Source organism: Rhodamnia argentea, chromosome 11, assembly GCF_020921035.1.
Source record: "Rhodamnia argentea isolate NSW1041297 chromosome 11, ASM2092103v1, whole genome shotgun sequence".
Taxonomy (NCBI): Eukaryota; Viridiplantae; Streptophyta; class Magnoliopsida; order Myrtales; family Myrtaceae; genus Rhodamnia; species Rhodamnia argentea.
This window is the reverse complement of record NC_063160.1, coordinates 9455957-9472544: the sequence shown is the minus strand read 5'-3', so window position 1 is coordinate 9472544 and position 16588 is coordinate 9455957. Positions and strand designations below refer to the sequence as shown.

General features: G+C 40.2%; 2 protein-coding genes and 1 non-coding gene across 6 annotated transcripts; 2 read left to right on the top strand and 1 right to left on the bottom strand.

Moving 5' to 3' along the window:
* Positions 1–2990: 2990 nt before the first annotated feature.
* On the bottom strand, positions 2991–6649 carry LOC115746960 (L-ascorbate oxidase homolog). Of its 4 annotated transcripts, none has more exons than XM_048272354.1 (9): positions 6512–6649; positions 6131–6286; positions 5913–6022; positions 5218–5488; positions 4710–4806; positions 4237–4582; positions 3794–4159; positions 3633–3711; positions 2991–3230 (listed from the first exon to the last, which is right to left on the bottom strand). In XM_048272354.1, the coding sequence occupies exons 1-9, from the start codon at positions 6632–6634 to the stop codon at positions 3027–3029; spliced, it is 1752 nt and encodes a 583-aa protein (XP_048128311.1). In that variant the 5' UTR covers positions 6635–6649; the 3' UTR covers positions 2991–3026. The 4 variants fall into 4 exon arrangements, with proteins under 4 accessions (XP_048128311.1, XP_030538813.1, XP_030538814.1 ...); XM_030682953.1 differs by having other exon boundaries at positions 6403–6536; XM_030682954.2 differs by lacking the exon at positions 6512–6649 and adding an exon at positions 6375–6425.
* A 4710-nt stretch (positions 6650–11359) lies between these two features.
* On the top strand, positions 11360–12597 carry LOC115746946 (reticulon-like protein B13). Its single transcript, XM_048272355.1, has 4 exons — positions 11360–11503; positions 11633–11819; positions 11927–12138; positions 12282–12597. Exons 1-4 carry the CDS (start codon positions 11455–11457, stop codon positions 12464–12466), a joined length of 633 nt encoding a protein of 210 aa, XP_048128312.1. The 5' UTR covers positions 11360–11454; the 3' UTR covers positions 12467–12597.
* Positions 12598–12686: 89 nt separating this feature from the next.
* TRNAW-CCA lies at positions 12687–12758 on the top strand. The gene has a single exon. It is a non-coding gene; the product is annotated as a tRNA-Trp (tRNA).
* The last annotated feature ends 3830 nt before the right edge of the window (positions 12759–16588 follow it).

Genomic DNA, 16588 nt, shown 5'->3' with positions numbered 1-16588 from the left:
CCGGCAAGCCTCGCCCAGCAGCGAGGACCCAGCAACCCTCGCTGGTGGCTGACGAAGAAAAACATAGGAAGAAAACGGCTTTGTGAAGACATTAAGAATTTCTCGGAGAAAATACGCCGTCCTTCCGCACCCGCCCCCGTAAGCTAATGAAACAATGATAAAAAGAGGTGGGATGGACGATTTACTGGGGCCACTAGATCTTGTCAACGATGCAGCTAAAGAGCTAATGGAGCGGAAAACAGCCTTCATTGATGAGCAAGCAAGTCAACTGATTTTCTAATCGGGATCGATCCCTAGGACAGATCTCATTGGAAATGCCAATTTTATTTTATTTTTCCAAACAGGCATGTGAGAATTAATTCATGGCATGTGCAAGCTCACGATGCTTCGTCTGAATGTGAACTCATTCTGGTTTGAATCGAAATTCTCTTGACATTCTCTTCTTTTGATGGAACCTACTCACCTCTCTATCTCTCTATCTCTCTCTCTCTCTCAATCAAACAACACTTGCCATCTCTCTTGCTTGGGTAATTTAAATTTATTGTACTTTTGTCCTTTCAGTCATATACATTTTAATTGTATCATTTAAATCCTAAACTTTTTTTATGTTTTGACGATCAAGTTTTTTCGGCCAATCTTTTACTAGAAATTTTTTACATGGACGTTGGCCGTCTTACGTGATTTGGCCAGCGCCGACGTGAGCCATTTTCAATAATACGTAATATTTTGTCAATTCAGTCCTAAGTACAATAGGTTTAGGATTTTTTTGGACAATTTTCCTCGCATTAGTCATAAACCGAAGCAAGCTATATTTTCATTTTTACATGTAGAGCTTCCTAGCGTCATGGATGATAAAGATCGTTCTCCAGCTATCAGCCCTTCTACTTATTCTCGAACAGCCTTTGGACTCTGTTCTTGATTCAATTCCTTCATGAACCAACACCCTAATCCGTGCTTTCGGCTTTTAACTTCATGGCGCCGAGAGCATTCTGTTTATCTGGCTTTTCGCACTGTTCCTCAAAAATGGTCCTCGAACTGCAATGTCCTTTCACGGAGCAAACACTTAACTCAGTTTGTCCAATCAGTAATATGTCCTTGAATGTCGCCACACATCTTAATTTCTCATCTAAAAGATCACAGGTGCATCTTGTTGATTTTGCGTTTTTTACGTTTTTGTTCTGACAGTTTGTAGCCGCTACTTAAATCATTTTTTGGTGGATAGTCGTGTCTTCCACAATGAACTTCCCGCTTCCTTCCCATTACACGTGGATCTGTATTTGTTCTCTTCTGTTTATCACTTGTTTTCATTAGTGAGATGAATATAGAAAAAGGTCCAAGGTGAATTTGTTATGCCGTTGAAGTTACTATCGAGAAAGTTATAAAAAAAAAAGTCATAAACTTATTATAATTATATTAATCCGGTCTCAAAACCTCTTTTTTTTATGCTAACTGAGTCCTAAAATTTTTGCATTTGTGCTAATTCAATTCACTCGGCCAATTTTAACAGGAAATCGTTGAAGTAGAGCGACCGGCGCCGACGTGAATAATTTTTAATTATATTTTTTTATTTCTTTTTTTCCTTCCTTCCTCCTCTAGTCGGCCCCCGAGGCGAGGACCGGTGAGGTTGAGCTCGTCGGCTTGTAGCGAAGCTCGCCATCTCTAAGAGCCATGGTCGGGCTTAACCTCGCCCATCAACAATGAGGCTTGCACTAGGCAAGCTTTGCAAGAGGCCGAGCGAGGGCGAGCTTTGCCCGAGGCCGGCGAGATTCCTCGCCAACCCTTGCCTTTGGTGAGTCGCTGGACTCGGCGACCGGCAAGAGGAAGAAGGAAAAAAAAAAGAGAAATAATAGAAATAATAGAAAAACTACATAATTTTTCTAAAAATATTATAAAAATTATTCACGTCGGCGCCAATCATATCATATTAGCAATTTCCCGTCAAAATTGGCCAAATTGACTGAATTCGCACAAATACAAAAAGTTTAGGATTCAATTGAGAAAAAAAGATTTATGACTGAATTGACAGAATTACAATAGGTTTATGATTTTTTTTGTGTAATTCTCCCTTTTACTACCTTTCTTGTGCTAAATTAGTATACATCGTTTTAAAAATATGTCTCGAATTTAAGCCTGTAAAGGAAATTCAATCCAAGTTGGTTTCTTTATTTGACTGAATTTCCTATTGTGGATCTAAATGTTTTCTGTATAAGAAGTTGATCTTCTTCATGTTATGCATATAAGAGATAACTTCTTTGTATATTACTCCTGAAGTGATCCAAGAGGAGCTTGGCCGTGACAATCTACGACATACTCGTGAATTATATCTCTTACTGTTTGAAGCCGTGCAAATCTTGTGTTAAAATTTCGTGTAATTTGTATTACGAAAATATAGTAAACGAATGGCAACAAATGGAATCATACTAATATTGTGCCAAGTGCTAACTGCGCACCCGCACGCGAGTATAATAGGATCTAGCCCACTTAACTCATTTCTTCATTTGAAAGACTATAATAGTCTTTCACTTATAAAGTGTCTCATACTTTCTCATCTTTCTTATGTGCAACAAGGAAAAGGCATTTTTGTTGTTCTACGAACAAATATCAACAATTTCTTTATGAGATCGATATATTATTTCGTGAATAATTGTGAGGGCTAAATATCATGTAAATTATTGGGTGCAATTGAGGGTGAGCAATAATGAGAGTGTCCGAGTAACTCTAAGTATGGTCATAATCTCTGTTGTATCGTTTAATCAGTAATAGAATATGTGCAGTTCTTCTCATGGGATTGGTATCATCGGCCGAGGCACGTAATCGTCGTTTGATTTATTTTCTTATTCGGTTTAATTTATTGTTCAATCTCGTATTTTTCACAACACATCACTCGTGAGAACTATATATTTCAAAATTGAAGATACAAAGTAAATTTATCCATGAAATCCACTTTTGATTCACATTCTACTCTGTCCCAACAGTCAAACTATCGTGACTGAGATAACAATGTTCGAAGGAATACCCCAATCTCATTAAGGATGATGTCCCACGGCTTTGCCGCAAAGTAGAGCATTAGAAGGCATGTCGTACTCATTGGCAAGGCTGTGGTCCGGGGTCCAAACCCTCAGATAGAACTGCTGTCCGAGGTACTGCCTTTCCCATGCCGCCGACCTCAAGTTCCACATCCCTTGGTTGTCCAAGGACACCAGTATACTCGTCCATGACCTCGGATACACCTGCATTATGAACAAGTATGCCAATGAAGGCAAAACATTAGGTTCTTCATCTTTATCCCGTCATCAAAATTTTGGCTAGTGTCAATAATCAAAGCACTATTCTATTCTGATGATTACAGTCTTGAATTGGAGAAATTGCGGTTCGGTCTGATCAATTCAGCTGCAGTTCGAGGACGGCATAGCCCTCAGGCTGGCTCAACTCGTTGTTCATGTCCATCAACCCTCGTGTGGCCGTGTTTACATCTCGTGTATGATTTGGGTAGTTGAGCGGTCAATTTCCTACTTTAGTTAACCATATTTATCCTATCGGTACTGCTGTTTGTCCATCTTTTCATCGCAGAATAGAGATCCTAGAAATGGCATTCATTGGAAGCATAAATCACAGGTGTACATCTACTTTACCTGAGCAGTGTGCCTTGTTGGGGCGTCGACCAGATTGTAGATTTTCCGACTGGCTGGGGTCCACTGCCCGAATCCGTAGCTGGTATATTGCCACATGCCTAGCATTAGAACCGAACTGATCTCTCAAAGCAAAAGATCACAACAAAGGCACAGAGAGTTACCCAACAACCCAGAAATCGTAACCATCAAGATGCCAAGACTGAACTGTGTTTTCGTTGTTTTGGAAAATGACTTCAATAAATTCATGAAGTGAAGCTGGCATGACTGAAGTGGCAAGATTTGCAGCTCCGGCCGAGGGAACGCTTTGGAGGGAATTTGTGCTGAAAACTCCGCCGATATTGAAATAATCGGCAAGCTTTAAGGGTGTATCAGCATTAATGAAGGAGACGCCATTAACTGCATAGCGCAGTTTGCCATTAATCAAAGGCGCCGAATTGGCCAAGACTATTGTCCTTGAGATTGCAACTTTTCCATAATGGTACGATCCTTGGGGGTTCGGCCTTGCTGCACTTGCTGTCAAATTCCACCTTCAAGGAAAGAACGTTCTAATTATATCAGCTTTGAGGATAATGACTAGACCAAATTTTCACAGACAATATGATACCTGATTGTTCTTGCTTGCTTCATGGACCAATGTATTTGGTAAGTTGGACCAGCTGGTAGTGGCCCTGAAACTGGGGTGAGTGAGTTGGTGTAGTGTAGCACTGCAGTTGCATCGAGAACCGTCTTGGTGAACCGTGTAGATGCGACGATGTGGTAGTCCTTCGGAGGCTGATTTAAGGTCACTAAGACAGCTGCAGATTGGCCCACATGAACGTCGATTGAATCGTATGTGTTCTGGAAAGTGTGACACCCTTCAACCTCGACTAGCTCCAACTTATGGCCCTGAATTCTGAAGTTCAAGGACGTCGACAATCCCACATTCGAAATTCTGAACATATATGTTTTGCCTGAAGGACACAAAATACAATTAACTCGTGAGGATCGACCATGGTGAGCAGCATGCATCAAAACATTCCATGGTTTTGAAAAATAGAAAGTGGCTTTAACTGCACAAAAGTTCAGATAATGAGTGACCTTGATCACCGCTGAAGGTTGTATGAGCTTGGCCGTTAATGAGGATGCCATCAGGAAAGGGGAGAGATTTTCCGGAGTCGAGAGACTGCTGCAGCATCTGCAATAGTCATGAAGCATGAAAATGAGTGTTGCAAAATAGAGCATAAAATGAATCAGAACCTGGTGTGAAATGCTGCAGAGAGATTTTTAGAAACATCAAGCGATAGGATGGCATTCACTGTTGGAGCAGATCACTGATACTAGAAGTCCACGTCCGATTTGAAGTTGAATACAGATTACACAATTAGATTGCATATGTTCACTTATTTCCAATATGTGTTCAAGGAATATTGAGCATACCCTGTATCTTGCAAATGTGTACAATACATGGTCGACCTTGACTAAGCATTAGAACTTGGAATAGCACCTAATGATACAACTGATATAAAGACCAATGCAAGTGCTTTTGCATGCCACATCTGAGATAAACCAAATCATTTCTGCAAAAGAACGAGAATATAGCCGTTACCTTGTGGCCAGTCTTGTGCCAGTCACCAACAAGTAAAGTGAAATCTCCGGCGGGGGTTGGGAAAGGAATAGGGATTTGAGGTCTTTCGTAGATGTTGATCGCCCCGAACCCTCCAGCAGCTTTGTGCAACAATGTCGAAGGAAAATATGTGAAGGTCCCGATCTGATCCTTGGCCTGGAACCTGTATGTGTAGTTCGAGTTTGGAGGGATCACACAATTTGTGCCCAGCACTCCGTCCTGCCACGAGTTCTTCCTCTGTTTGATCCCATTCCTGATACCGACATCAAGAAACCTCTACAAGTTAGTGATCACAATAGTGCTGCTTATGAAAGATAAAATTGCAATAACATCTTTCAGTTTGTTGGTTAATGACAAATTAAGCAGAGCATGTCCACATCCACAATGTCCGTGTCCTTGTAAAGACAGATATCTGAAACTAGGATGTTTCTTAGGCCATGTCCCATAACTCAGTTAGTCCTGATTTTTCTTTGGTCGAACTCAATCTTTGGGGAAGCATGGAGAAAATTTGATGCTTTTCAAGAATTAGTAACTTGTCTTTCCAATAACTGACCGGGTCGAAAAACTGTGGGAATGTCACTTAGCCATGTAAATAAGCAAATTAATTCCAAGACAGAAATGAGAGTGGAAATTGCAAACAAGAATGGACATTTTTTCCAAGAAACTTCAGTTCTTACCAAGTTAAAAGAAAAGGTTGGTCTAGCTTGTTGATTAAGTTGAGGACTACGTTGTCATTGGTCATCACCTCGAGCTTTGGCCCTGGAAACTGGCCGTTTATAAGTATGACCTTCACACCCAAAAACAAAAATGCACAAAAACCAAAACATTAGTCATCAGATAGAACTGAACCAGAGACAATTCATACCAAAGAGGCAGCAACATCCCACCCACCAACCTGTTGAGAATCACCCAGAGGAGCAACTGTACCATAAGTCACAGTCCAGGTGTAGAACCGATATGGGTTATCGGCAACCACCACGGAGGCACTGAAAACAGCCAAACAGCCCAAGATCAAGCTGATCATGCCTCCTCTCGCCATGTCCAATCTAATCTGCGAAAGACGACCCGCATTGTTGTTCAGACAATAACTTCATCACAGTGAACAAGAACACTCAAGATACCCAAGAATGAAGAAGCACCAAAACCAAAGAAAGAATGGCAATGCACCAGGATTCGGACCCTTCCAGCAAGTCGGATTTCGGCTTAGTTTTGTTGCAAGCAGTTGCTTTGCTGAAGAGTCTTAAATAGAGAACAACGAGAGGAAAAAAAGCTGCACTGAATGATTCCGGATTGCTTTCCTTAGCTGTGACTTTTGACCAACTGGCCCCAAAAAAACCTTTTTGAGCGCCCTTAAATTGCTCCGTCGGTGACTCTCACGGATTGAGGTGGAACTGCGCATGATTCTTGACGCGCTTACGCATGATGATAATAAATCATATAGATGGACCAAACATCAAAACTTGGGTCGGTCCAAAAGGAAAAAAAAGAATGATTTTGAAAAGGAGGCAGACGCGAATTGTGACCATTTTCAATCATGAGTAAAGTTTTAAGCTTGGCCTTTATGACCCTGCCCGTCAATCTCGCCTCTGATTCTTGCTTAACCACCCTCCTTTGGATTCTTTCTTGACTGTTTTGCTTTTGATTTGGCTAATGTGTTCCTCTGTCTTTTCATTCTTCGCTCCTTTTTTTCTGCTACAGTGATTCATCATTCTTCTAGATCCTTCATCTTCTACAATTACTATGCGGAACATTCTTGTTCTCTGGTCGAAAGTGGTTGCTAATTTGAAGCAGAAGACTAGCTCAAAATTTGATCTTCTTAGAGTATAATTTTTTGGACAATCCCATGAGAGAACTTTCGTTAGTTTTATCTCCCGTTGTATCTATAAAGTAGAAGAAACGCAAGAAAAAGAAGACTTGTTTGCTCTAAATGCGACTCTTAATGATCAAAGAGCACGTCGTACAGCAACTTAATGTGAATTTTATGTAGTTCTTTCATCTCGTGGATGACGATAATTCCCATGAAAGAAAGAAAATATATCGTATTCACGTCTCATTGACATTATTTACGAAAAGCCATTTTATCTTTCGCAAGCGTATCACTTAGATCGTAATCAACTCAAATGTTCTATTTCGAAGTTTGGCAACTGTTCTTTCTTCGTTTCCTATCATCATCGTCTAGAAGGAGTTGATGAGACAGCAATGCACTTGAGACTTTGTGCTTCATGAAATGTGAGGTCTTAAATTCGATATCTATCGTATGCACCTCTCGGTGACCGAGTAGTTCCGTCGCGTCATTAAGAAATTATTTCTGACAAGTCCCATCTAATCCCAATGTGAAGGTCCTAGCATTGAACAAACCCAAAAAAAAAAAAAAAAAAAAACAGAGACAAACTTAACCTGACTTAGGAGAAAATCGTATCTGGGGAATATCCATTTGGCCTCATGCAACCTGATCTCAAGGGAACATGCAACAAATGTAAAAGAACACTTTCAAATTCAAGATTCGAATGACTAAGTATATCCCTAGGAAAGTCAACATCATCGGCCATATAGGGTTGATTTATTAATATCTCGAATCATCATCCCATGAACTTCGTCATGGTACAACCCCAAAGATCTTCCTACCTGGTCCGTCCAATTATTCAAAAAATCATAAATCTATTGCACTTTTACCAATTCAGTCCAAAACCTTTTTAATTTTGTTAATTGAGCTATAAACATTTTCGCGTTACGCCTATTTAATCCATCCGGCCAATTTTGGCCAAGAGTTACTGTCCTCCCAGCCACTTTGAGGAACAAAAAAACAAAAACAAAAAAGGAGAAAAAACCAATAATTTTTTCGCAAATAATATTAAAATATTATTAAAATTATCCATGTCAAAAATGGTCGTGTCACATAGAACGGCTAGCGTCCACATCAGTGCTTTCCTATCAAAATCGGCCGGATGAATTTAGTTGGCAGAATGTGAACATGTTTAGGACTCGATTAGCAAAATTAAAAGGTTTAAGACTGATTTGACAAAAGTACAAAAATGCTTAGAATTTTCTTAGACAATTTTTTCCTATGTTTCTATGCAGAACAAATGCCTTACTATGCGGACCAAGTTGACATTTGAAGCTTCATACAACTGTTAGACAGCTAAAGATTTCCTGTGTTTCATGGGTTTTTCGCTTCGGTCCAATGCCTTTCGTTGCCTTAAGCTTGGGAGATCAAGGTTGACGTTTTTGGGCAGCGGATGAGTGACGATGATCCGTGATTGAGAGATTGAGAGAGAGAGAGAGAGAGAGAGAGCTAATCATTGCCATTCACGTGGAGTGTTGGGGAAATTATGGAGGCAGGACTCGGTGGTGGGGGACTACACGGAATGACGCCGTCCGGTGAATTATGGGCGAAATAGAGCCGGATGTCATCCTCACAAAAGCGAGTGATGTGTTTTGCACCGCCATCGGTGACCTTAATCTCCGCCGGGGGAATGTTTGGTTCATATTATTATTTTGGGGACAAGGAACATGCGTTGTGCTCGTGGCGCAAAAAAAGAGCATTGCACGTTCGGAAGGGAGACTTCACACACAATGGTAAAGAGATCGAACTAACTTTTACGATATTACGAATTCGAGCCGTGTCGTGAACAAACCTCTCGTCACCTTGTGCCTCGAACATTTGGTACCCTTCATGTGGAGAGGTTTCCTGATTTCTAGCACAATTGTGGTGCTACGATGGCCCGCTCGTTTACTTGCTGAAGGAGGCACAACAATTATGATTCAAATCAAATATTTTCATAGAGAATGTGAGACCCTTATATATAATGTCCAAAGGGGATAGTTCCGTTAGGAACTGTGAGTTTTTCTATTTTTACTTACGCCCCCGCTGTGATCAAATGAGAACGGATAAGAGGGCCGTGGGATTGATGTAAGGGGGGCAAGGGTGGTTATATTTCTAGGAGTGAACTCTAGGCAAATACGAAATGCATGGACACAGGTTATGCCTTGGAATGAAAGGCAATTTCGAATGAGCTTTGTCTACGTACAATCAAGCTATATAAGTAATGTAACTATGAATCTAATGGAGTATTCTCCTCCCCTTCTTTTTTTTATCTATCAAGACAAGTAAATATGTAAAAGATGGTCTGACAATATAAGCATTGAAACGATGAAACATTAAAACCAAAACGGTGCAAGATACACCAAAGCCCAACCAAGCCCATAGGACTGGATGGGCCTAAAGGCAACAATGCTCGTACGTAGGAGATCATGAGTATGGACTGTTAAGTAGAATTTGTCACGGGCATCGGGTGGCGGACCGTGCCCCGTTTTTAGACCTTGGGCCTGGTCTGGCCCATAGGCGCTAAAACATATATTTGGGCAACATGGCCCAAATTTTTGTACTAAGCAGATTCAGCCACTGGATTAGTGACCCAAGCCAGCCCAACTGCCGGTCATTGGGCCTTATGCCGGCCGGCCATTGGAACCCAAATTTTATCTTCTTGAACCTCTATAAATTGGTTCTCTTTCATTTTTCACGATTCCTCAATTTTCACTTACACATTACTTCCAAACGCTCTTAAATGGTATGTCAATTTCAATTATCTCGTTTCTACTTATAGCGGATTAGTTGCGTTATAAGTATTGCAACGAAGAACAACAATAACAACAAGCAAATCTGATCATCCCTATTAAATCTGAACTTCACAGTGCAATTGACGCAGGATCCTCGAGTGAGCTCTGCCACAACAACATATATGTGTCGTAGAACAAAGCGTTGGTGTGTTATGAGCCTGTCTATGCTGGCATATTACAGCCGGTTCAATTTGTCTTATGTAACACCGTGTCTTATTGAAATTTTAGCGAATTGGCCTAGGAGTGGGACGTCGCTTGTGTAACTCTCGACGATAGACATGAGGTTGTGCGAGGTGGATGATCTTCGTCGAAGTGAATTGACAGAGGTCACAACCTCCTAGTAGAGAGTGAGAGAGAAGCTCCACGTGAGTTAAGCGGCGGGAAGGTTGGCGTCATCAGTGGATGGGCCTGGAGGCGTGCCGGTGAGGGCTCTTATCGATGATAGATTGGGCGGCACTGCATCAGTAGGATGCTATAGTATTAGAAAGTCCTATTTAAAAGTTTAAGTCGATGGGTCATATGAGATTACATGTAAATCAGACAAAAAAACAAATGTAGAATCGAAAAACTGGCAGCCTCATACACGAAATAAATTTGTGAGGGAACAAGAATGTTCAACATAAAAGCAAATATTTAGAGAGAACTACATTTTTAGAGTATATTAATGTTAAATCATGCATTCATCTAACAACTTAATTTTTTTAGAACAATTGACAGTGGTCTCACAAAATTTCATATGATATCAAAGCAAGAGATATTGAGTTCAAATATTTCCAACTCACTATTTTGTCTATTCCTAGCACTAGGGAAAAAAAAATAAAAGACCAGATAATGTGTGGTCCCACAAAATCTCACATACATAAATATAAGATTGTGCCTATTTTGGGAAAAATTTCATGATAAAGGAAAATTATTTCAAGAAAATATTTTCTCCTTTTTAGGTTAGATAATTCATTTTTCTTAACTTTAAGCATTAAATTATATATTTGCACTGCATGGAGATTGTAGTGAAACTCTATTTGGATTAATAAATAGATCATGCTCACAAGCAATCATGTGTGTATATTGTGGGTCACAAATTTTTGAAATAGTATATTTCACAATAATTCTTAAGTATGTATTATTTATTTTTTGTGACTTACAATATATTGTTAATCATACGGTAGATAAAAAACCATCACTCATAAGAATATTCCAATAGTTTAATACTAACGTTGTACTCCAACAAAAACTCCATTAATGCACGAGATGATCATGCCAACACAAAGCACATTCCTCGTAAAGAACCATATGGTCATTTGGGAAATTCGCAGAGTTTTCAATGTATGCAATAGGAAGCGTTCTATAAGGGACAGAAAACCTAAGGGAAGAACGTCACTTTGTACAGAAGTCACAAGCGACAGGTGCCTTCTTCATGAGTTACCTGCGACAAGGGATGCATGGACTCCACGTTGCCTTCAACCCCCTCACACGCGTTGACCCTCGTTCCAATCCATCTATTATGCTCATCACTCCCCCAACCTCTTCAAATCCCACATAGGGTCCAACCGAAAGAACATCTTCTCCTTGAGCCTCGAGCTTCACAGGAAAGTTTTTTCTCCCATGTCTAACACTCCTCAATATTCACAAACTCCAGTCCCGTCCACTTCAGGTGACCGTCTCTGTAATTTCATTGACAACCCCTCTCTCTCTCTCTCTCTCTCTCTCTCTCTCTCTCTCTCTCTCTCTCTCTCTCTCTCTCTCTCTCTCTCTCTGAGACATGCCCACTAATATGTTGCAGATGTTGTGAGGGACACGTTCCTATGGAGGAGGAAGAAGCTGAGCTTGATGGTGCTTACCATGGCAACAGCGACTTGGGTGGTCATGGAGGTTTATCAGTTCAACTTCGTCACTCTCGCTTCCTGGGCATCCATCTTCGTGGTCACCTCCCTCTTCCTGTGGGGCACCGCCTTGAGGCTTCTCGGAAAGTAATTAATAAAAGCTCCTTCCTCATCAATCAAGAACCCAAATTCCACGAGTTGAACACAAAAATCTTGACCCTTTATAAGACATATCAATTCTGGGGACTTTGCAGAGAAGAACCGGAGTTGCTGAGCATGGAGATCTCGGAGCGAACGGCGATGGAGACGGCGAAAGCCGTCCGAGCGTGGGCCGAAGAAGGCATTAGATGGATATTCAGGGTGGGTGCCGAGAGAGACTGGTTCACGTTTGCTGGCGTGGTCGCCGGCTTGTGGGTGCTCTCCGAGATTGGAGCCTACCTCGACTTGCTGACTCTGGTCTATATAGGTAACCGATCGATGAACTTCTTTTTGATTCTTTTCCACTACCCAAAACGATGACTTCAATGAACCTTCGTTCATAGTTTTCATTGCTTGTGAATAAACTATCCTACAAGTTGCAACTAATTCGAATCGCACTGATTGTCGCAGCTGTAGTTTCGGGCATGACAGTACCTCCTCTGTACGTGAGGCACGAGGATAAGATAACGCAGCTCCGAGAGAAGATGAAGACACGGTCGAGGCGACTCTACGAAAGGGTGGACGAGAAGGTTGTCAGGAATATTAAGCGCAGGTTTCAGGCGAAAGAGGAGACGAAAGAGAAGAAGGCCGAGTAGATTCAACTAGCTTTTCACAAAACAGGGGATGCTTTCAGCAAAGTAGATTCACTTCATGGCTCGTTGAATCAAAAAAGTGTGTTGACAGGATCGTGTCGAGGGGGTTTGTAAGGGTTCAGATTCGGCATGAAATCGTTGCTGCAAATTAAATTACAGCTTGTAGGATTCACGTCTATAAAGACAATGAGTATATAAAAGTATGTCGAGTGACAACGTCGTCGGATCCGTGGCGCAATGGTAGCGCGTCTGACTCCAGATCAGAAGGTTGCGTGTTCGATTCACGTCGGGTTCAAATCCTCCCGAAACTGTTGGCTACCCCCTCCAACGGATCAAATGTTTTCCTTTAATCTGCTTTGTTATTTTGTTTTGCCCTTTTGTCCCTCCACGGTCGGAAGGTCTGAAAAGCCCTCCTGCACTTATTATTTATGTACCAGTGAAAAACAAATTTTTTTTTATAATAGAGAATATCGTGGGAAATTATTTTCCTGTCTAACATTTCATTGGAATCTGGAAATTTTTATCTCAGTACGTAGAGTACATGGATTGAAATAAATTTGCTTTAGATGTCGTGCATCGATTTTTACATTTATGTTGTGGTCAGCATGTCTCCTCGTGTCTACATAGAACTAAAAAAATATGTTTTTTTCGATCGGGAGGAATCTTGTCGCGTACGGATCTCAAACTTCGCTTAAATTTGAAACATCTGAATTTTATTATCTAATAAATTTGGCTCTAAGTTTATTACGAGGAGAAGTGAAAATTTGTCGAAAAAGTCTTAAATTTATTATATTTTTGTCAAGGCTGTCCTAAATTTTTTTACTTTGACAATTCAGTTCTAAATTTTTGTATTTGTGCCAATTCAGTTTTAAATTTTTTTTTAATTCCAATTTAATCCTACACATTTTTCATTTATATTAATTCAATCCATCCGACCGATTTTGGCCGGTGTTAATGTGGAAACCAGCTAGCGTTGACGCCGACGCTTACGTGTACAAATTATAATAATAATTCAACACTTCTTTCAATTTTTTTCTCCTTTTTCTTTTCTTTCTCTTTCTTTTTTTCATTTTATCTCTCATGGTTTCTCTCTCCTCCTCCTCCATGTAGATCCATTGCATGAAGAAGAACAGGACGAAAGGAGGGGGAATCTATTGCTTACTGCCGTGTCGCTCAAATCAAGCTTGGCAAGGGCGAGCTCCACCTTGCCCAATGCTGACAAGGCTCGCTCCCGCTAGTGGCTGCCGAGGTCTACCTTGCCGGTCGGCAACTAGCTAGAGGAAGGAAAAAAAAAAGAAAAAGGAGAGGGAGAAAAGAAAAAATGATTAGAAAAATATTAAAACGTTATTTAAAATTATCTACATCGTTGTCGGTCGGCATCTATATCAGCGCTGGCCGGCCAAAGTTCACTGGAAGGACTGAATTAACATAAATGCAAATAGTTTGGAATTAAATTGCAATAAGTTTATGACTTTTTTGACAATTTTTCTTGAGAGGAAGGGACTGAGGTATGGAGTTTAATGCATTTGAGCTAATTATAGGATCAGGATCTTCACTTAAGTGAACACGAGTTAATGTTATAGAGCTGCAATCTGAATTACAAGATTCTCCAATTTTCCCTGCTTCTGACTTTCTATGCTTTAGAGATACTAAGACACAAAGGTTGCTAACACTGAAAACCTAAGTTAGTTAAAGATGTCCCAAATATAGAAGAGGTGCGAGAGATGCCAGTGAAAGATGTCGTCGACATTAACAATCTCTTAAGCATATCTTTCTATGTAATTATCCTTAACCAAAAGTGAAAAAAAAAATAGTTTATACGATTTTTATTGTGAATTTCGTTCCCCTGATTTTTTTATTATTTCTTACTCGATTTTCTAAAATCCCAAATCTTAAATTTTGTTATGACGAGCATCGCCCCGTCTTTGGCCTATTAATTTGTTGCCCTCATTGACACAATCCTTCATAAATCTGTCGCTAATAAGGGTATCAAAACCGAACAACCAAACCGAACCAAAGCGATCTGAAAATTTGTACATTTCAGTTCAATTTGATTTTCGATTCAGGTAATTGAAAAATAATCATCATTTCAATTTGTCGGTTGCCGATCACTGGCTAAGGGCCGGCGACCCCTGTTAACCTCAAGGAGGGGCCGCGACCACTTGGCTAGAGTCGGTGAGGGCTTCGCAGCCCTCACCGGCTATTGCACAAGACAGGGGCCGGTGACCCTAGTTGGCCCTCACCTTGGGGTCGCCGGCCTCGATCAATGCTGGTAGCTCCGTCGAATTTGAACAGACAAAGAAAAAAAAGAAAAGAAAAAGGAAAAATAAAAATAAAATTCAGAAAAGGAAAATCGAAAACCAAACCAATCCAAACTGGATTTGTTGATCAATTTATATCCGATTCAAGGCGAGATTCTATCCAGTTCAAGGTTACACCCTAATGGTTCGGTTCGGTTCTATTTTCTTAAAAAATCAAATCGAATCGAACCATTAACACCCCAATCACTAGATTAGTATAGACTTTTCTCCCTTTTTGGAGAAGCGAAGAAATTAGAGCATGACAAATAAATGCTACTTGAACCGTAGGTAAGTCTAATTAACCCTAAACAAGATATCCGACTCTTATATATATAATTAAACAAATAGTAGAAAGTGCAATTCGGTGTGGATCACGGAGAGATCATGAAGATTATAGAGTTGTTTGACTTGGATGGTCACATGCTGGCATGATTTCCCTCAAGGAAATGTGCCGAAATGACAAATTTTGCTAATAGTTGTGGATGACTACTCGAGGAAGACCTAGATATTTGTGCTGAGATACAAATTTGATGTTGTTATCACAATTAGACAAGAGCTTTGATGAAAATGAGATTGGAAAGACAGTAAAGCATGTGCGAACTAGCAATAGCATGTAACTCTACTCGGAGTTGCTAAATGACTTTTGCTTGAAGGAAGGCGCCGACACATGTACTAGTGCCAGTGAACCATAATAGGTTGCAGAGTTGATGAGCAAAATATTTTTGGAGACGACCTATAAAATGCTTTAGTGTTGGTATGACTAGGGAATTTTCGATTAATATGCTTAGTACGACGAGCGACCTCGTGAGTGAGCCCCACTAGCTATAATCGGATGTTGAACTACCGATGAAGTATGGTCGGGTAAGGTAATGATTATTCTATTCTTAGAATATTTGGTTTGACTGTTATGTTCGAGTAACCGATGATAAACTCGATCGAAGGTAAAGAAAGTTTATATTCTTAAGCTATGCACAAAGTGAGCGAGATTATTGGTTGTGGCACCCATAATTAAATTTACTTGTTATGAGAAGAGAAATTATATCTAATAAGTCTCCCATATTTCTTGGTAGGAGTGATTGTGGCAACATTCATGCATATCTAGACACTTTTCAGCTCCAGGTGGAGTTGAAACTAGAAACTCTTGAGCTAGTGGGTGCTAGCATGGTAATTGATATGTATGCTTGTAGCAAAGTAGAGACTGTAGAGCTAACAATTGCTGTGAATGTTGAATTTAACAAGTTGCATGTTCAATCTCTTGATAGATATAGATGCAACTGTGGTCCTACTTTATTTGTGGTTGAGGAGGTGGTTAATAAAAATCTTTGTGCCTTTACCAAAAAAAAAAAAAAAAGTCTTTGTGGAGTAACTAAAGGTGCAAGCGGAGTTGGTGCTCTAATGAGGTCCACAATTATAGCAAAGTTTGAGTATGACTTCGACTTGGAAGATCTATGTGGTGGTTGAACCCCTTAGAAGTTGTGGAAGAGTACCATTGAAGTTAATGTTCCGACGAAGCAATTGTGACTTGGCTTAGACGTCGGGCTAATATGAAGATTATTGACAATATATCTTGAGTTTGAGTTCGAAAAAAATACTTATCCAAATTCTAGTTGGAGTTGAATTCCTAATTTGAGTAAGTTTTCTACTATAACAAGTGAGTCTTCTTCATGAAGAATATCCAAGAGTTTTCATCTTCTCGAATTACACTCTAAAACATCCCAAGATGAGTTTTGGTTGTGACAATCAATGGCGGAAGAACATCCGGAATGCCAATATTTGTGTACGACGCTCACTTTAGTGCAAATATTTTTTTTATATCACTTAAGTG

Bases quoted from the DNA above. Each gene is read 5' to 3' on its own strand.
- LOC115746960 (XM_048272354.1), bottom strand. From the start codon at position 6,634: ATGCGCAGTTCCACCTCAATCCGTGAGAGTCACCGACGGAGCAATTTA. The intron at 6,287-6,511 runs GTGCAGCTTTTT...CGTCTTTCGCAG, and splicing joins AAGCAATCCGGAATCATTCA to ATTAGATTGGACATGGCGAG. The intron at 3,712-3,793 runs GTAACTCTCTGT...GCAATATACCAG, and splicing joins TACGATTTCTGGGTTGTTGG to CTACGGATTCGGGCAGTGGA.
- LOC115746946 (XM_048272355.1), top strand. From the start codon at position 11,455: ATGTCTAACACTCCTCAATATTCACAAACTCCAGTCCCGTCCACTTCA. The intron at 11,820-11,926 runs GTAATTAATAAA...GGGACTTTGCAG, and splicing joins GCCTTGAGGCTTCTCGGAAA to AGAAGAACCGGAGTTGCTGA. The intron at 12,139-12,281 runs GTAACCGATCGA...TGATTGTCGCAG, and splicing joins GCTGACTCTGGTCTATATAG to CTGTAGTTTCGGGCATGACA.